Here is a 19,982-nt window from a genome sequence, read left to right as displayed (position 1 = left end):
AGGCTGAATCGCTGGGCTGAGGTTAATGGGATGAGATTCAACAAGGCCAAGTGCCGGGTCCTGCACTTCGGCCACAATAACCCCATGCAGCACTATAGGCTTGGGGAAAAGAGGCTGGATGACTGGCCTCTTCTGCCAGGCAACAAACAGGACCTGAGGAAATGGCTGCAAGTTGTATCAGATGAGGTTTAGGGTGGACATACGAAGGAACTTTTTCTCTCAGAGAGTGGTCAGGCACTGGAATGGCTGCCCAGGGAGGTGGTGGAGTCGCCATCACTGGCAGTGTTCAAGAAGCGCCTGGATAGGGAGGTAGGAGAGATGGTTTAGGGGTTTCCTGTAGGTATGGTGGAGGGAGGATGGTTGGACTGGATGATCTTATAGGTCCTTTCCAACCTTGTGATTCTGTTGGTTGCATCGCCTGCAGCTCCCAGTGCCACCTCTGCCCACACCACAGTTCCATGGGCAGCTGCTCTTCTCATGCAGTAATGCCTCGAAAGCGGAATAAAACCGGGTCTGTTTGTCTTCCACGATGGTTTCAGGCCAATGTAAATCAATGGAAAAAATGTGACAGCTCAGAAGAGCCGTGTGGAAACTTCCATCAGAGCTGTCACTGCGAGCAGCTGGAGCAGCCAGAAATAATATTTAACTTTCTCTTGAACTGTTCTGAGATGGACAGAGCGAGCACAGCCTGTCTGAGCATCTGATAACAGCAGTGCTGATGGGTCAGGGCTGAGTGAGAGCAGGGAGAAACACCACAGAGCACTGGGGGGAAGGATCTACAAATGGGAGAGCTTTCAGGAGGGGCTGGTTTGGCTCAGCCAGGCACCAACACCATCACTTTGTGCACTGCCTGGTGGCTCCTTTCCCTTGGAAAACATGGCAAACCATCCTTCCAACCCACCCTGCTGCAGTGCTCCCAGGAGATGGATACCACTACAACCCCCAACACCTGCTGAAGGCCACCTGCAGCATCTCAGTGTCTCCACAGGGGGAGATGAAACATATCACTAATTTGTCTCATTTAACTCATTCAGCAGGACTGAAAGCACTCGCTGCGCTCTGTGTTGAGACTCAGAGCATTTACCACTCCATGTTCCGCCACTGTTTCCATTTCACTCCTGTGTTCTCTTTTCATTCCTTGCTATGAGAACCCCACGGACAGGCTGCCACAGGACAGAGCACACAGCGGGACAACCACTGCTCCACCAAAGTACTGAATCGTTGGCTCCACTGAAATAAAAGGCGAATTACCCTCAGTGAAGGAGCTGGCTGAGGTGGTTGCTGAGCTGCTCTCCATCATATTTGAGAAGTCATGGCTGTCAGGTGAGGTCCCGGATGATTGGAGGAAGGGTCACGTCACTCCCATTTACAAGAAGGGGAGCAGGGAGGACCCGGAGAACTACAGGCCGGTGAGTCTCACCTCTGTGCCTGGGAAGATTATGGAACAGATCCTCCTGGACAACATGCTTGATCACATAAAGAACGAGCATGTGATCCGAGACAGCCAGCATGGCTTCACGAGGGGAAGGTCATGCTTAACTAATCTTGTGGCCTTCTATGATGGAGTGACAGCGTCGGTGGACGAAGGGAAGGCGACCGATGTCATTTACCTGGACCTGAGCAAGGCCTTTGACATGGTCCCCCATCACATCCTCATCTCCAAATTGGAGGGAAGTGGATTTGATGGGTGGACAACTAGATGGATAAGCAATTGGTTGAAAGGCCGCAGACAGAGGGTGGTGGTCAATGGCTCTATGTCCAGGTAGAGGCCGGTAACGAGCGGTGTCCCTCAAGGGTCTGTCTTGGGGCCTGTGCTCTTTAACATCTTTATTAATGACATCGATGAGGGAATGGAGTGCACCCTCAGCAAGTTTGCTGATGACACCAAGCTGAGTGGTGCAGTCGATACGGTGGAGGGAACAGATGCCATTCAGAGGGACCTTGACAGGCTGGAAAGCTGGGCTCGGGTGAACCTAATGAGGTTCAACACGGCAAAGTACAAGGTTTTGCACTTGGTCTGGAAGAACCCCAGGCACCTGTACAGGCTGGGAGGAGTTGTCCTTGAGAGCAGCTCGGCAGAGAAAGACCTGGGGGTCCTGATAGACGAGAAACTTAACATGAGCCAGCAGTGCGCTCTGGCAGCCTGGAAAGCAAATGGGATCCTGGGCTCCATCAGGAGAGGGGTGGTCAGCAGGGATAGGGAGGTGATCGTCCCTCTCTACTCTGCTCTTGTGAGGCCCCATCTGGAGTACTGTGTCCAGGTGTGGAGCCCTCAGTACAAAAAAGATATGGAGATTTTGGAAAGGGTCCAGAGGAGGGCCACAAAGATGATCAGGGGGCTGGAGCACCTCCCCTATGAGGACAGGCTGAGGGAGTTGGGTTTGTTCAGCCTGGAGAAGAGAAGGTTGCGGGGTGACCTCATTGCAGCCTTTCAATACCTGAAGGGAACTTACTCCCAGGAGGGGAGTAAACTCTTCGAAAAGGCTGATAATAGCAGGACCAGGGGAAATGGTTTTGTGAAAGACAGAACTGGCTTTCTTTTGTTGTCTCAAAGTTTGCTTCATGAGGCCTTCCTGATGATAAGACTCTGACTAACATCTGTAAAGTGTCCTTGGGAGTGGATGTTGGTTGTCACTGTGCCATAGTGTTTCTGCTTACGATTGCAAAGATAAGCAGAAGCAGGACGAGCAGTCTTCTTCAGGGGTGCTGCTTGAAGGAGCTGACCACTGCAGAAGGCAATAATGCTTGTGTCTGGTGACAGAGATCCCCCCCCCCCTCCTTGCTGGCTTATCTGTGGGCCAGGAATGTCACAAAAGCTGGTTTAAATCCCTACTACAAAGTGTGTTTACCTGCTTGTTTGGAAGTTCAGTGTTTGCCTGAGATACGTTCCCAAAAATGCTGAGTCAAACTTCAAAGAAGGAGAAAAACAACCTCACCGAAATGGGGGATAAAAGGCCCTCGCTAAACTGGGGACATTGGAGACAAACTCCCAAAATCACCTTTGACGGAGAATTCCCTGAGGGGAAAGCTTTGTCGGAAGAACTCCCGGGACCGGCTTGCTGCGGAGCTCCCTGGCTGTCTCCCATCCCCCGCGGTGATCAGACGAGTTCCTGAGATCCACGGACCTACTGTGTACCTCGCTGGACCCACGGTGGTGACTATATCTCTTTTGCTATCTGCAAAGACTCCTTGCTTATATTTCCTACTTTCCCTATCGCCTACCTTCCCTTCCCCATCTCCCTAAAAACGGCTAGGACTTTAATAAACTGGTTGGACCAACATTTGAACCGTTGCTTCTTAATCTCACGCTGGGTATACACATATCAAAGAACCTTGCCTCCCTCATACAAATTGGAGCGAGACAGGTTTTAAGTTAAAAGAGGGAAGATTTAGGTTGGACTTTAGGGGGAAGTTCTTTACTAGGAGAGTGGTTAGGTCCTGGAACAGGCTGCCCAGGGAGGTTGTGGATGCCCCATCCTTGGAGGTGTTGAAGACCAGGTTGGACGGGGCCCTGGGCAACCTGATCTAGTAAATGTGTATGTTTGGTGGCCCTGCCAGGCAGGGGGTTGGAACTACATGATCCTTGAGGTCCCTTCCAACCCGGGTCATTCTGTGTGTGTCATTCTGTGTTTCTCAGTACTCACCCAAAGGACCATCGGGATTCCATTGGAATGCTCTCATTAAGTGCCGAGGTCCCGGAGGGGCTCAGACACACAGCGGGCATTGCTCTGCTCAGCATCACTGCAGGTACTGCAGCAGCCCCCACACTCACATGGCCTCGTGGCTCCCATCCCCGATCTCTGATGAACAAAAGCAGCCCGGACGCCCCGCGCTCCGCACCCGGGCTGCTCCCCGTGGCCGCTCCGAGCTCCGCGCTGACGGCGGGCGCTGCCCTCTGGCGGCCGCGGGGCTCCGCGCAGCTGCGCAGCTCCCACCCGGGACGGAGCCGCAATGGCGAGCACGGGACACAGCGCAGCAGCTCCGCTCCCATCCCGCACCGCATTCCCGGTACCCACTGGCACAGCCGCGGTGTGTCCGCCCAGCACCTCGAGCCCACACAGCGCCCTTCGGGGCTGCCTGCTGTACACGTAACCGGCTCTCAAACAGCCGGCATCTCTGTGCTTCTCCGCCAAAGCAGCTCTCTCCATTTCAAGATAATGTCGTACTGATTCACGAACATTAACGAGCTAAACTGCTTAGAGCGGCTCAGAGAGTTCAGTGTTGGGGAATGCACTGCAGCAGCAACAGATGTAGTCGTGATGGCCCCAGACACTCCCAGCGTGGTCCTGGTGAGCCATCCCTGCACGAGCCCTGCTTACACAGTGGGGTCAGCACAGCCCCTGTGCAGCTCCAGGCAGTGCAGTCTGATCACCAGGGACGTGGAAGCAGGCCATGGCTGTTGGCAGGCACAAGGGCTTCTCCCCAGGTAGGGATGCTGCTCAGCCCAGCACGCCCTGTCCAAACGGCCACCTGTAAGGAAATCCCCCACACCCCTACAGGCTGAGCAGGGCTCTGTTGAGCATTTACATCTGCATCCCACCTGAACATCCCCTGCCTCCCCTTGTTTATGGACTTACTGTCTTGTTCACACAGCTGGGCAGTGTTTGCAGTGGCAGGACAGCACTGTCTCACTGCTGAAGCTGAGAGCAGAACGCAAGACAAGCAACAGAGCCTTCCCTGGAGGCGAGCACAGCCCCAGCCCAGCATGAGTACCTGCATCCCTGCCCATCCTGGCAGCACCCACCTCCTCACCTGCACTGCCATCTCCGGAGGTTCAGTGTGGGGACCCTCTGGGCAAAGGCTCATTCACACCCTGGGGAATGTTCCGTCTGGGTTTGCAGAAAGGCATTTTAAATGAAAAACAACCAGCTCTGGAACGCAGGGTACATCCTGGCTGGTGTAGATCCATGGTGTAGATCCATGCCAGCCCTCCCACATCCACAGAAATGTACAGATTTACACCTGCTTGAAGTTTTGGGTTTTGTATTGGGCTGTATCTCTTTCCCTGTGTATCTTCACCATTTGTCCATGGCTGAAAGCAAAGCATCCATCTGCAGTCTCAGCAGCTCGGCCCAGTGCACAGCTCAAGGCATGGGGTACAACCCTGCAAGCTCAGCAGCCACAGGTGGTGGTGGCAATGCAGGCGCTCAGTGCTGGCTCCGAGGCACTGCCAGGGCTGGGAGTGGGGCACAGAGCCAGCAGGGGACACGGGGTGAAGGATGGGATACGAGGACAGAGCCTTGCAGCTCCCCAGGCAGCAACAGCAGCTGCCAACACTGAAACCACAACGGGTGATTTTGAGAAAAGTTAAGCAGTTTTATTCAACGGGATGAGTCCACCTCCAAGCAGTGGCTCCATCTACACAGCATCATCAGCGCACAGGACAGAGGACCCAACCGCTCTGGCTGACGGCATCGCACCATACATTACAGACACAACACCCACAGGGAGGATGACGACCGTGACGAGGGGCAGCCCACAGCAGTTCCTGAGGTTTCCTGGCAGAACCAAAGCCCAGCAGAGCATGCAGCCCAGCACCAGGAGCCCAGCAGCCTCAGGGCATCCAGCACCACACCTTGAAAACCACAGCGCTGCCTGGTAGGTACACAGTCCAGCATTACGAGAATGGCACTGGGTGCACTGCAACCGTAGGACGAGAACTGCATGGCCATCATTGCCCCACAGCTGGGCATGAGGGCCTCCCACAGCAACACACACAGCCGGCCATGGTCCTGGGATGGGCTCAGGGTTGGGGGCTGCAGGCTCCGGGGCAGCACCGGCTCTGCATGGCAGAGAACCCCCTGGGGGCAGCCCCACCTCCCGCAGGCCGTGGCCATGCAGGGCTCAGCAGGAATGGCACCCCAGCCCCGACTGCCTGCAGGCTGCAGCCAACTGCCCTGGGAATCATGAGCCTACAGTCTTTGAGCCTTGGAAGAGGTATCGAGGAGCAGGATAAAGTCACTCACAGAACATGAGCAGGTTCCAGTTATGATATCCTACCGTTTTGTGCCAAGTTACAGAAAAATACATTTCCCCCCCCGCCCCCCCCTAAATTTACAGTAGTTAAAACTACAATGGGAATATCTTATTAAAAAGGGGTTGCCTACTCTTCAACAGAATGTCTCGGCTTCCTTTTGTTCAAAAGAAATCCTAATTCTCAGTACTTCACTCAGCCACAGCACAACCGAACCGTACAAAGGAAATCGCGATGCTGCTCCCAGGACATCGACTCCAACCATTTGTTCTGGTGCTCAAAAAGGCACTTAAAGTTAAGAAAACAACTGTATTAAAAACCCACAACAAAACAGAAGGAAACAAAAGGCAATAATTTAATAGAAAAACACCGGCATTTGTACCGCATCTTCAAAAGGTAGGAAAAAAAACAAACCCAACAAACATGGTTCGCTCTCAACTAATCTCTGAAAAGATATTAAAAAAGGAAAAAAAAAAACAACCCAAACAGCCAGAAGAGCAAAGTGAACGTTCTCCAGGAACCAAATGGAAAACGTAGCGGGCAATGACTGCACAGCTCTGAGCACAGCGGGTCTCCTCCCCGCTCAGCTGCACCAACAGAGCGCGGCTGCTGGGACTGCCAGCACTGCTGCGGGGTCAGCCCACGTGTAGGAAGGGGAGAAACCATGGAGGAAAATGAACATCCACGGAAGCGATGGTGGTAATTACAAACGTCACCTATGTGAATAGACAAGTACGTCAACACCACTTCCCCTCACAGAGTTATACCGAGGAACAACGACAGAACCACTACGTACAGTACTTCCCCCAATATGTACACTGAAAGGTTAGGTTGCTGCTTTTATTTCTTTTTTTTTTTTTTTAGCATTATTTTTTATTTGTACATTGAGCTACCTACTAAGTGCAAAGATCCGGTGAGCGGCATTGGCTTTCATCTAATCTTACCCTATTTTTAACAGCTTACACTTTAACAGTTACTTCCCAGCACTGAAGCAAATACAGCGACAAAGAGCAGAGTGGGTACACAGCCCTGCACAGCAACGGCACCTGGAGCCGCTGTGCCCACAGCCCACAGTGCTGCTGCCCCACTGCCCTGCATGGGGGATTAAGGGAGGGCTGCGGGCTGGTAGTCAGGCACTGCTCTGGGAGCGATGGTGGGGATGGGGCTGAATTACAGCACGGGTCACTGGGCAGAAACCTGCACAGGGAGGGAGACTGCAGGAGAAGTACAGAGCGTCTTGGATGGATTCAGCGCTACACAGATGTGGCTATCAGACAAAACACCATGCAATCCCCAGCTCTTTCTGCATATGTTTTTTTTTCTCTCTGGGTTAAATGCTCTGAGGAAAAACAAAATGTCAATTTCTTTGCATAAACTCAAACTGCTGCAGTATATAGTACAGTACAGAAAGTGCAAAATATCGCCCCATCAGATCGGCTATACATCTGACATGGTCAAATATGGCTCATGCTTCACATGCAAGAAGAATCTGAATCAAGACCCTCAAATACTGCTGTGCAGCCACCCAGGAGTCACTGCCCCAGAGCCCCCGCGCCTTCAGCCCCGTCTGTTGAGACATCGAGAGGTACAACTGAAAATTAAAAAAAAAAAGTGTTATGGGGAAAGGGCAAAGAGCCATCTCCAGCTGTGCAGGTTCTCATTGATGCTTCATCATGTCTGCTGCCAGTTCTGATCTGCTGCTGACACTGAAGCCCCAGCCCAGGGCCTGCGCTGCACCTGGCTGTGCCAGCAGAGCCTGCAGAGCCGCCCCTCCTGCTTCTCCATCAGCGCTGGGTGCAGCACAGCTCCCAGGAGTGGCCTGGTATTGCTCGGCACACAGCTGCTATGTACGGCCACGCACACAAAGAGCCTGGAGAAAATGACAAAACCAACCCAGCGTCTCCAGCGAGGACATTTCAGAGCCAGTTCTGAGGTAAATCTACTGTTTTAAAAAAGTCACCAAACTGTACACTTTTTTTTAATATATACTTCTACATATAACACGTATTCTCCAGTGATGACACGCAGATCTGCCATCCCCCTCTGCCACACAACTGTCAGCACAGGGAGCATTCCAGCACACCTGCACACCCACACATGTACACCTGTGTCACACCTTGGTGCTCCCCCTGAGCGCAGCGCTGCAGCCTGGCTACATGGTGCCCGACTTGTCTGCCGCGCCGCTGGGGAACAGCTTCTCGGTGGGGGTGATGGCGGGGCTGCCCACCCCCGAGCTGCTGCTGCTGCTGGAGCGGTGCTGCACCGCGGGGCGCACCGGGCGCATGGGTGGGGGCCGCAGCTGTGCCCCAGCCAGCCGGGCCGACAGTGCCGGTTTGAAGGTGGTCATCATCTCAGCCGTGGAGCTGCTGCTGCGCCGCATGGCGGCATCGGGGTCCCGGATGAGGATGGTGTGCAGGGGGCTGGCAGGCTCCGAGTTGGCAGCGCCCAGTGGGGGGTTCTTCAGGAGCTCCAGCGTGTCCAGCACCACATCTGGAGCCTGCTTGGCCGTGTTCTGCCGCTCCAGCTCCCGCAGCTCGTTCAGTGCTGTGCTCATGGTCTTCTCGATGTCCTGCCAACGGCACCGGCACAAGGAGGTCAGCGCCCATCACACCCGCACCCAGCTGCCCCTGCCCTGTGTGCTGGGGGGGGAAACTCCGACCTTGGAGTCCATTGGAGCAAAGCAGGAGTTCAGGGAGAAGACAAAGCCATGCTCCGGCTGCAGAGGTGCCACTGGCTCAGATGTCAGTGGGAATTTGGTCACTGACTTTAAAAGCAGCAAATCCCACATGACACTGTGACACCAACCCCGGTACCTGCACCCTCAGGGACAGGACACCTCTCCTTGCCCCCAAACCACATCCCTGCAGCCTCCAACAGGCGTGTGGGACCTCTGGTACCCATGTGCTGGTCAGGATGTGGCAGAAAGGCACAGTGATGTGCATGGAATGAGACACACAAGGTGCCCAGGGCTGGGGGAGGCAGCTCCAGGCACTTCTCACAGCACAGGGGCAGCGGGTCCCCATCTCCCACCCCCAGCCCTGCAGGAACCAGGGCCCCCCACAGTCAGCACCTCCCAGCCACCCGGCTCATGGCATCCCTGGGTCCGCCCAAAGAGATCTGTCAGATGGGGAGCACAAGTCAATGGAAAAGGTAAATTTAAAGCAAATTTGGTCAACTGCCAACAGCTGGGTGCTGATCTTCACACTCAGAGATTAAGAGGCCTAATTTGGCTTCATTTCAGTCATCCTTAAATGAATTAAAGCCACTTTAACAGAGACCATCTGAAAAGTGATTCACAGCAATCGAATCAACTGATTCAGAAGTAATTCCAGTTAGCTCCCCTCACTACCCTTGTGTAGACAAGTCCTTGTGCTTTTTCATGTATACAAAATACTTAGTAAGCCTTATATCATGTTCAGCTGAAGGGAATTAATTATCAAGTTAGCTCCAATTAATTATATTAAACTGTGCAGAAAATGAGTGGAAATAATTCTCCCACAGCTCAGCCTTAGGACTACCAAGTTCAGTCCAACCGACTTCATGGTAAATGCTGATTTACATCAGCTGAGTGAGAATCCTTCCCAGAGTTCAAAAAACACAAAGAAAGTGAAGGAAAGGAAAGGGGGCATCTCGTGCTCTACCCCCAGCACTCCCCGCTCCTCTGGAGCTACCCGAGATTGGTTCACATCACACGTAAGCTCTTGATGAACAGAGAAGCTGGGCAGCGTGCTGCAGAGCAAGCGCACAAGGAGCGTGATTGGTGGAAAAGCAGACAGCACAGTAAGAGTTCTTCCTTTCTGCCATTATTGTTACCTATCCCACTGAGAGCAGGTGGTCCTATGCATAATCTGACAAGCCCCACAGAAGATCCTTCCATGTGATGGGAAGCAGTGTCCCCAGCAGCCATTCTTCTCCCACCTCCATTGCGCCTGCCCAGCAGCAGCACACAGCACGTGGTCTGAAAGTGCTGGTACACAGAAGGATCTTCTGCATGGCCCCAGCCACGCAGAGGCACAGGAATGCTGCAGTTTGCTCCATGGAAGTACAGCACTCCACATTGTTAACGGGGTTAGGGGCACCTGGCTGACAGCCCCCAGCTAGCAGCAAGGAGAGCAGACCACAGGCTGTGCTGACAGCAGAGCACACTGAACAAGCAGCATGACACTGCGGCAATGCTGCAGATCATGTATGGCTGGGGACATCCTACTGTGCTTAGACTAACATTCTGAGGTCCTACACATAGCCACAAAAAAAAACCCTGAAATGCACTAAGCACCCATCTGAATTCTGACTTACAGATGCTTTCTATAGAGTGCTCAATGAAGGTAATGCACGTCCTTCCTTGTGAGGGACAGTAGCACATTTCAGCAGTGCACTGAACACTTCTCCCTGTTGTGTAAAAACAAGGTGTGGGGAGCAGCAGTACCTCCTGTTAGACCAACCAGCAGGGCTGGAGGAGCTGACAGCACGCTGCTGGCTTTCATCTCTAAACCACTGCAGCTGCAACAGCACCACCACTCCGAAGTGCTGTGAGATGAAAGGGGCCCTGCAGCGCTCACCCCTGAATTCTGTTTTTACCTCTCAATCCATGGGCACTGGGAGTCACTCACCACCCTCTTACCTCAGCAAGCGCTTCTGCTTCTAGAGATTTCTGATCTCCAAGACTACTGTGCCTGGTGGATCCACAGGTTGATCGCAGCGGGTGGCCGTCAGACAAGGCCTTCCTGTCTGGGAAATTGATGCTCCCTGCACTGCCGAATGTCGCCATCCTGCGCTTTTCAGGGCTCTCAATCCTGCCTCTGCTTAGAGGAATTTTGTGGGGGCTGCTAGGGCAGGCGGCTGCTCGAGGAGGAGTGTCTATGCCAGGACCCAGCCCCCGGGGTGGGCTGTGGGTGTCCCCCCCGCTTCGACGGCGAGGGATAGCTGCGCCATCAGACCTCAATCTCACTCTGCAAAGAATTCATCACAAGAGTGGGTCACCACGCGTCAGATACAGGCACCTGCTTGCATGCTGCAAGGCAATCTCTTAGCTCTGGGAAGCCAGACCAAATCAGATTCAACCCCTTCAGCTCCAGAAGACTAAAGCAAGAGGACAGACAGACATTTTAGCCAGTGCTGAGAAAGGGACAGCGTTGTACCATTTTAGTTGTTAAGATCTATATTGGCAGTCCACATAACAGAACACTCCCTTCTGCCCTGCCCTGCACACTGACTCTCCCTGCACGTGACAGTGACCACCTCTGTGTCTGCAGGAACATTAGAGGTCCCTACCGGCCCATGACTCCACCAAAGCTGTAGTCCACAAGGTGATCCGTCGGGGACTGGATGTCATTCTTGGAGGAGGCCTTGTCATCCAGCAGCGGGCCGCTGCTTGCCTCGCTGTCTGCCTTCTGGCTCAGGCTGTCGGAGAAGGCGTCATCCCTGGGGAAACGAGACCCCATTCAGGCTGCCGCTGTAACAAATCTGGGTGCAGTATTTATAACAGGAGTAGCATCTACAAAGGACAGGCAGAACGAGTAGCATGCAACAGCAGCTACTTACATAGAGAGTGACCAATGCTACATCTGCATCCTGCCACCTTGAGTAGTCAGTGGAGACATGGTGTATCAAGGACAGTATATAGTGCTTGGCTATATCAGCTTGAACAAGAGACAACCTAAGCTAACACATAGAGAGGTGTACCAGAACAGATACAGATTTTTCAAGTCATTAAACCTGGGAAAACCAGATCTATTTAGGTGGCTAAAGATGGACCTCATGTAGGTGGGTGATTTTGACATCTCAGGTCAGCACTCAGTGCCTTTACTCACATGTCTTGCACCACAATGTACTGGTGGGGTATGAGGCCATCCACACCGTTGTGTCTCCCTTCCCACCAATCTTCTGATGCCCGATGGTACAGGAGGAGCGAGGCCCCTTTCTTAAAGGACAGCTCTCGTGGAGACCGTCCAATGTAGTCAAACTTTGCTATGGCTTCAATCTGCTCCACTTCTGCAAAGGAAGAGAAACACAGACAGAGAAGCTCAGTATGACAATTACGAGGGCAGAATAAGCCCCAGAAAGAGGAAACCTCACCCGAGCAGCTCTCATCCTGCTGCCTGAGCTTCCCAAGAGCATCTTACACTGAGCACAAACCATCTTATTTTCAGACCAACTGATTCTTTTTGTTCTTTCAGTCTTCTTGGAATTTCTCACAGGCTCACAAACTACAGAAAGCTGCAAACCAGATGGGGAGCAGCTGAAATTTCCCTGTGTACATATGGCACCTTTGTCTACACTCATATTTTCTTCCAATAAAGTGAGTTCTTTGGTTACAGGAGACCATTATCTTCCAGACTGGGATCTGACCAAGCTGTATCAGATACAACACCCAAAAACCCCCATTACCTTCTCTTCAATTCCCTCCCTCACCCTGGAGACAACTTGGTCCGAATTACTGACGAATAATAAATGCCCCTTTGGGGGTCCCCGCAGAAATGACAGTATCACCTCTCTGCCCAGAAGGAGGTGCAATATCAGCAGCCACCACTCTGCTAGCTCTGACCGCTATTGGAGCCAGCAAGAAACAGCTAACATAACCCTGCAGAGATACTGAATGTTTTAAAGCCCAGAGAGACCAACAGCATTTATACAAGAGCAAAGATGGACAAGGCAGGTCAGCCCTGTTCCTTCAGATCTGCCATGTTCTCATGAGAACATGGAAACTTGCTCTGTTCCATGTGCAGTCACTAACCGTGGGCTCCACACCGGGGTGTGACCTGCTGCTCTGCTCAGAGCAGGAACCACTGAAGGACATGGGAGATGCTGAACATGAACCCTGCCCTCCCTCAACACGATGGCAGACAGGTCATTTCCATGGATAGACTGCCCCTAGCTGAAAATATGGCTGCACCAGTGTGAGCACCACAGTGCCTGGGCCTGCCACCTCAGGATCAATGAGGAATGCTCTCAGGAGGATACACAGGGAGGAGCCTATCAGAAGGGCTTTCTAAGCCAGATAAAATATTGAGTTTCCCAGCAGGAGGGGTGCATAGAGCGAGGGGAAGAAGGGACATGTACTCTCACAAAATAAAGCTGCTCTTCTCCACACTTGCATCAAAGTTAATCACCTGGAAACTCCAATCACAGCTATTAATGTGATCACCCAGGCAAAAAATTGGCTGAAAGGCAGCTTGCTCTCCTTCATCTTCTGTCTCTGCTCCCTGCTATTCCTCACATTGGCAACCAGAGAGGTACTTTGTGCTGCAGGCACACCTCGGGCTGCCTTCTGCTGACCCAGCTGCACGCTGCCCCCTGCGGGCAGACCCCACTGCAGCCCGGCAAGTCAGGGAGCGTCAGTGTTTGCCAGAGCAGGAGGCACAGGGACAAGGTGGTAACGAGCGGTGTTCCCCGGGGCTCAGTGCTGGGGCCGCTTCTGTTTAACATCTTCACTGATGATCTGGATGAGGGGATCGAGTGCTGTTTGGATGTGGTGCTCAGGGATATGATTTAGCAGAGGGTTGTTACAAGTTAGGGTACTGTGGTTAGGTCGCGGTTGGACTTGATGATCTTCAAGGTCTTTTCCAAACTGAGCAATTCTATGATTCTATGATCCTAAGACACCAGGAGAGGAGCACTTAGCTGCGCAGCATGCTGCCACACAGTACAGTTTCACAGTGGCACTGCTATTTGTGTGGTGACATTTGCTGTATCTCAGCAGCACCAGCTTGATTCTCAACCTGCAGGTGCCTCATGGGCCTGGGCACCATAGTTTGTAATGAGCATGCCACTTCTCCAGTTCTGCCTGCACCTTGGTCTTGCACTCGCCTTTGTGATCAATATGAAGTCCATAAAAACAACCCCTGTACCTTCCATGGAGTCAGGTGGCAGTCCTTGCACATCCTACAATGAAAACCTATAAGCAACATCAATTACCATGTACACGTACTGCCAAACGCACAGAAGCAACCACATGCCAGACAACAGTCCAGCCTGATGTGATGAGAGGCAAAGCACACAGTGCTTTCCTATATATCCTCCTAACACAGATCGAAGTTTCTGCAGCTCATGTGTGTGCTCACCATCATCACTGGTGTGTGGCTCCGTGCCATTGTCATGGTCAACTTCATCAATGGTGCCTGGCTCACTGTGAGGGCTGTCACTGCAATAAACACATGGTACTTTAAAAGAGAGAACAAGGTTCTGTTCCCAAGGCACTTCTCAAAAATAAGTTGTTGAGGGGCCCAAGTGGCACTCAAAGGAGTTCTGTTTTGTTTTTTTTTTTAAATAAATACCTCAGTCTCACAAAATCACAGCAAACTTTTGAATTGCTCTGAGTACGGCAGATGTGCACCACCACCAATGTTCAAGCCCAGAACTTCATGTCCCATTGCTCATTCATGTTACTCATATTTGGCAAAACAAAAACCAAGCAATAACAAGTAAAATTTCCTATTCATTCACAGTGATCTTTAGCATTTTATCCCCAACTCTTGCATATCTAATTTGAACATTTGCCAGAAATAAAGGTAAAAAGGTATGCTGCATCTGCAGAGAGCCAAAGCCATCCCAGCACTGTGCTCAGCTGCACTGAATATTACATCTGAATTTCCTCAAAGCTCTCTTTACAACTCATCCTCTCAGGGATCGGATCCCCAGAGCCCTTATTTTACACTGAAGCAGCTGGAGTCAGTTCTGCTCATCATGAATCCAGCCAAAGCTCTGCATTTTGTCACAGCTCCACTCCTAATTTGCAGCACAAGAAGATGAACCCAGTGAGGGTATCCAGTTTTGCGGCATTCTGTATGCAATTTAACTTCTACCCCTGCTCCTTACCAGTACTCCTCCCCTCCAGTCATGCACTTTTCGTAGACAGGTCCTTCCAGCTCTCTGTGGCTGGGGAAGATGCCCTCATGGTTGATGATGATGGTTTTGATGACCTCATTGACATGGGCTTGACAGGACACCGGATCCTGCCCATCTGGAATGTGCATCAGAGTGGGCCCAAAGCAGATGGCCAGGTTGTAGGGATCCATCATGTTTTCGTCACTGTACTGTGACAAGCTGCAAGAACACACATTAGGGAGGTGTGGTATTCTCTTTCCTTATCAGCTCAGAAAGATGTTCCACCAAAGCCTACCCAGCACCCAAAGCCACAATCAGCACTGAGCTGTGCATCTTCCCCAAACACACAGCCAGGCCAGGCCAAGGAAGAGACAAAATACAACTCTATGGCAATACCAAAAGTAATTCATGCAAAAAAAGACACAGTTGCGCTGAAATAGAGGCAGATAATGAGCAATTTAGGAGAGAAAGAAAGAGACTCACTGATTGAGGAAAGCAAATAGGTATCTCATGACAACAATGACAGCCCGGGGCAGAGTGACGATTATTTGCTGGATCTGGTGCACCCTCTCGGTGGGATTCTCAGTTTCTGGAACACATGAAATAGGAAGTACATCTTTAAACCTCCTCAGGAGTAGAGCACAGGGCACTAATGGGGCTTATTCCACATCTAGTAGCCAACTACACAAGGAAAACAACAGCACAAACCCTGATTCAATCCACCGGTTTACACTATGAAGTCAGCAGAGAATCAGCACAATGCTCTTTGACAGGTCAATTCCTACGTATGGCCAAGATTTAGTGTAAACAGCAAATAAAGGCATTTCCATGGTTTCATTTTTAAAATGCCCGTTAATATGTGTTATTTAGTTACTTATTCAGCAGCTCCTCTCCTCAAAAGCTTCGGCCAATTTGGCACTGGGAAAGCACACCGTTCGGTATTCTAGTGCAGATTGTAAGATAAGGTTTTTATTAGCTTTGCTCTTTCATGGGTATAAATACCAGATCTTCCTCAGCCCTGCTTAAGTTTCCCACTGGTTTTAAAAGGAATTTAATCTGAGCTGGCACTTTAAGATCCACTTCTGCCCTTTGGCAAAGAGCACCACAACCAGCCCTCCATGCATAGAACAAGCCACAGCAGTGGAGGGCTGCTTCCTCTGCGCTGGCTCAAACTCTTACATTTGCTAATTAGAATGAACCTCCCTGACAAGTCACCAGGCCGGCACTCATTCAAACATCCAGAACCAATTCTGGCTTCAATCCAAAACCAGAAATCTTTGTAGTATTTTGTTTCGAATCTTTTTCCTTCTGAAGAATGAACTCATACTACAGCTCACTGGTTCTTCATTTCTTCCATTTGTGTTTATACTTAAGAATACATTAAAAATATCAAACAAACACGGGATAAAGCAATACAACAACAGGCATCTGTTCTGAAGCCCAGAGGAACGAGCTGTCTTGAAGTACTTGCCTTTCTACTTACCAAAATGTTTCAACTGGCTGCAATTCAGAGGATTAATGGAGTAATCATCAATCGCTCTGTAACACAGGCATGCCCCAGAATGAACCTTTGATAGCAAAGAGCCTTTCCTACCCATCTGCTTCCCATGCGTGTTTAGGGGGATGTTTCCATGTAAATTCTCAGTTCCCCATAAAGCAAAAAAAAACCAGCCCTTTCTTTATCATCACTCCCATCAGGCAGGGAACAATGCAGCTCCCAGGGGCAGAACCCAGAAAGTGAACTCATTACCTTTGCAACAAGAAGCTCCCAAAAGTTTAACAAATGGTGCAAACAGGCATTAATTAGGGTTGGCTGCACACTACCAGGCACAACTCGCAGAGCTCCGCTCCTGCTGCTGCAGAGCCCAGGGGCAGCTGCAGTCTGCTCAGAGCCCAAGGAGCTCCCTGCCCAGGGCGAGGGTCTGGTGCAGGAATAGCCTCCTTTGCTTGCAGTGTTAAAGGCATGTTGCACTGTTTCACAGCACATCAAAAGTGAAAGGCAACAGCAAATCTCAAACAGCTACTCTATAAACAACTGCTCCTGAGAAATAATAATACATTCCTCTTCTGGAACAAGCCCATCCCTGCACTGTTCCCCTCCAGGTATCATCTGTCTTGACATTACTAAATCTCCAGCAGTTATGTTCACTGACATTATGAGGCAGGAGGAAGCCCTGAGCAGTGACAGCTGAGCAAGGGCACAGCCCTTCACTCAGCCCCAGAGCACCCACAGGCCAATAGGCAAACCACACAGCCCAACTGCCCCCATAAAACAAAGCTGTCTTGGTGCCACAGTGCACAACACTCTTCCACTGTCTCTGATGTACTGAATTTATTCTGCCTTCTTTTGCCCTGTGGGAATGACTTCTATGACTTACCAATAAACAAACACCACCACTATAAAGTGCTGTGAGAAATAAGGCCCAGCTGGGAGACCTGTTTCTCTGGTTGCACAGGAACGAGTTGGACTGGGAGCAGTCAGGACAGAACACAGGGATGACCAGGCTTCTCCCCTTAAACCAACCCCAAGAACTGGTTCATATCATTTCATGATGAAGTTCAAGCTTCTACCTCTTCTCACATCCCAGAGAAGTTTGTTTTTCTTTGGGGCAGGAAAAACAAGCAGCAAATACCTTGAGAACCCCTGACTGCGTGAAGTTGAAACCAGTTTTGCTGACCTCATGGATCAGAGAAGTTTCCTGAGTAGCCATGAGGTATTGGTCTCCGCTTTGCTTAGCAGACAGTGCTGAGCTAAAGCAGCAAACTCTCTGGATCCCAGCAGCATGGCATGCAACAGATCAAAACTGGCAGTGATTCATGGAGACAGACTGTGCAGGAAGACGTTGCCTGCTGTATTCAAGTGACCAAAGAGCCCTCATGCAACAATCAGTGTGTATACAGCCCACTGGCCTAAGCCTGATGTTGATACTTTGGATTTTAGAGGAGCCATAACAAGATGTTACACCTCTGCCTTACCCCCAGCACTGACATCATGCATCCTCAATAACCCTTCTTACAGCATATGCTGCAAAGCACAGGTGTATTTGCCCTGTTTACTGTTTTACTTGTCCCATCCCGTTCTCCAAGAGGACACATCATGTGTACTTACTTATAGTAGATACCAAATCTTGAAACCTTTCCTTAGGAAAGAGGGGGTTTTCCAGTCCTCGGAAATACAACTTCAAGACTCCAGCCACTGAGTTAATGTCACGTTCATTTTGATCATCAGCAAGGGGATCCTCACCTGCCCAGAGAAGAGTCTTTACTTCAGCATTAGTCAGATTAGATCAACACAGCAAGGCTTTTCCCCCTCACGATGTAAAAATTTTCCCACAGTTCAGAAAACCCTCATGTGTGGAATGGTAATTCTGTGCATGTTCTCAGCAAGAGCTTAATAAGGCACTCCATAACACAGCACATTGCATGCTTAAGAAGACAGGCTTGCCTGGAGTACGCAGTTAGACCTCTGGGACAGACCAAGCTGCTCTGGATAGCACCGTCACTCTCATATTGTCCTGGCAACTGATAAAAGCTCCTTGCAAATGGATTCCCAACAGATCATTTTATGGCTTCAGCACTAAATGGCTGTGGAGAGGATCTCTGCAGCTCTCCCCACTGCTGCTATTCTCCCCCTGGGTGGCTGCCACTGTAGAGATGCAACTTCAGGACAGCCAGAAGGAGAGAGCCACCTGGCTTCTCTCACCATTATTAGTGGATTTACATAAGATCTGGTGCCCCAACACCCCCCAAGTTGCCACCACTGTCCCTAGGAGTACGGGCAGGAGGAGACCCAGTCGACCACATGCTCTGCCAACGCACCTCGTTCAAAGGAATTCTTGATGTCATTGACTTCTACCTGTGAGCCGGGAACTCGAAAGATACCCTGCTGCTGGAGGCCTGGAAAAGAACAATTTATTTTAATATTTGTCCAGTTGCTGTACAATACTTTGTGGTGAAGAACAGCAGAAACCAGCAGTCAATGCACCCAGAGAGAAAGGCTCAGAGAAGCAGACAGCCCAGCATGAGCCAGCCCTGCTCCTACTCTCCAGCATGGCCCCCAGATCAAAGTGCTGGAAGAGCTGCTGCTGGCCCAGGGCCTAAGCAAGCAATTTAATGTGGATGAGTGCTAACAAGACCTAAATATTTGTCAGTCATCCAATGTTACATCACAGTCAATGTCACGGTAATTATAACCTGAGGCCATACAGCAAGGGCCGAGGGCATCTCTGCTGCATTTCTCTGCTGGCTGCAAGTAACTCATTACATCTGCAGAAAGTTCTGCTGTCAGTATTGCTGAATTAACTTACCATATAAATTGATGTAACGAATGCAGCTTTCTACTACAAGCGGAATGGCCTGTCCTGAATCCTTCATGAAAGAAAGAAAAAAAGGGCAATAATTTACTGGTTGACTGATAATAAAGCCCAGAAAAATGCATTAAAGGCTGCAAAGACAATTTTGAAAATCAGTGCCATTGAAGTTTAGTAAGAGGACAGGCAAGAAAAGGAGGTGTTACACATATCAAGCCATCTAGCAGTGCTGAATACACTGTGTGCACCCGATTACTCACAAAAAGCTTTCACTGAAGTGTGTGACAAAGACTTGCTCACTACCTGGCTGAGATAGTGAGCTGATGCAACTGGATCACAGTTACTCCATTTCGCAGGTGTAATACTGAGCCAAAATAAATCTCGTGCTGTACCTGACTGATGAAATAAGCTTCCAGTAACAGAACTTACAACAATATTTCCACCTAAAGAAAGAGCCGTTATCAGCAGATGCCGAAGAAAAAAAAGAAAAGAAAAAAAGAGAAGTAAAAACCCCACTGCAGTCTGTGAAACACACACTGCCTGCGGCTGAGCCTACGGCAGTTCTGGCTTTACTTCACAGCCGCCCCTTGGGGCAGGAGCTCAGGGGAACATGAGCAGTGCCTGCTGTCACAAGGGGAGCTCATGTTCCTCAGGGCTTTGTTTGGCTCTTTTTATCCCAGTGCAGTTGCATCTCTCTGGTCAATTTACTCCGTCTGACAGACGGGCCTGCAGTAAATACCTGATTTCTCGTTCGCGCATTCCTCCTTCCTCTGAGAACACAAAAAAGCAGCAGAGCAGGAAAAAAAGAAGAGATTAAGCAAAGATGAGTTCAGTTAGAGGTAAGCATCTCTTTTGGAGGCCATGAACGCTCAAAT

The 19,982-nt window shown here is 50.6% G+C and overlaps 1 protein-coding gene and 1 long non-coding RNA gene across 13 annotated transcripts in view; one reads left to right on the top strand and one right to left on the bottom strand.

Moving 5' to 3' along the window:
• Positions 1–1,183: 1,183 nt before the first annotated feature.
• Positions 1,184–4,842, top strand: LOC107319943 (uncharacterized). Its single transcript, XR_004308749.2, has 3 exons — positions 1,184–1,323; positions 3,638–3,747; positions 4,594–4,842. It is a non-coding gene; the product is annotated as an uncharacterized LOC107319943 (long non-coding RNA).
• Positions 4,843–5,295: 453 nt separating this feature from the next.
• SRGAP3 (SLIT-ROBO Rho GTPase activating protein 3) overlaps positions 5,296–19,982 on the bottom strand; it is a 64,984-nt gene continuing 50,297 nt past the window's right edge. For 4 of the 12 annotated variants that reach the window (XM_015875333.3, XM_085516680.1, XM_085516677.1 and 1 more), the window contains 10 exons: positions 19,105–19,165; positions 18,617–18,694; positions 17,907–18,041; positions 15,281–15,386; positions 14,789–15,016; positions 14,035–14,114; positions 11,785–11,965; positions 11,246–11,395; positions 10,596–10,923; positions 5,296–8,543 (listed from right to left, as the gene is read on the bottom strand). In XM_015875333.3, the coding sequence (XP_015730819.2) occupies positions 8,127–8,543; positions 10,596–10,923; positions 11,246–11,395; positions 11,785–11,965; positions 14,035–14,114; positions 14,789–15,016; positions 15,281–15,386; positions 17,907–18,041; positions 18,617–18,694; positions 19,105–19,165 (1,764 nt within the window). In that variant the 3' untranslated portion in view covers positions 5,296–8,126. Of the gene's footprint in view, positions 8,544–10,595; positions 10,924–11,245; positions 11,396–11,784; positions 11,966–14,034; positions 14,115–14,788; positions 15,017–15,280; positions 15,387–17,906; positions 18,042–18,616; positions 18,695–19,104; positions 19,166–19,846; positions 19,878–19,982 lie in introns of those variants that run through there. The other 8 variants (XM_085516679.1, XM_085516678.1, XR_014934765.1 and 5 more) reach the window with 7 other exon arrangements.

Source organism: Coturnix japonica, chromosome 15 (genome assembly GCF_054131305.1).
Source record: "Coturnix japonica strain WE chromosome 15, WE-NBRP24, whole genome shotgun sequence".
Taxonomy (NCBI): domain Eukaryota; kingdom Metazoa; phylum Chordata; class Aves; order Galliformes; family Phasianidae; genus Coturnix; species Coturnix japonica.
Note: the sequence above shows the minus strand (reverse complement) of the source record. Positions and strands in the feature narration are given on the sequence as shown.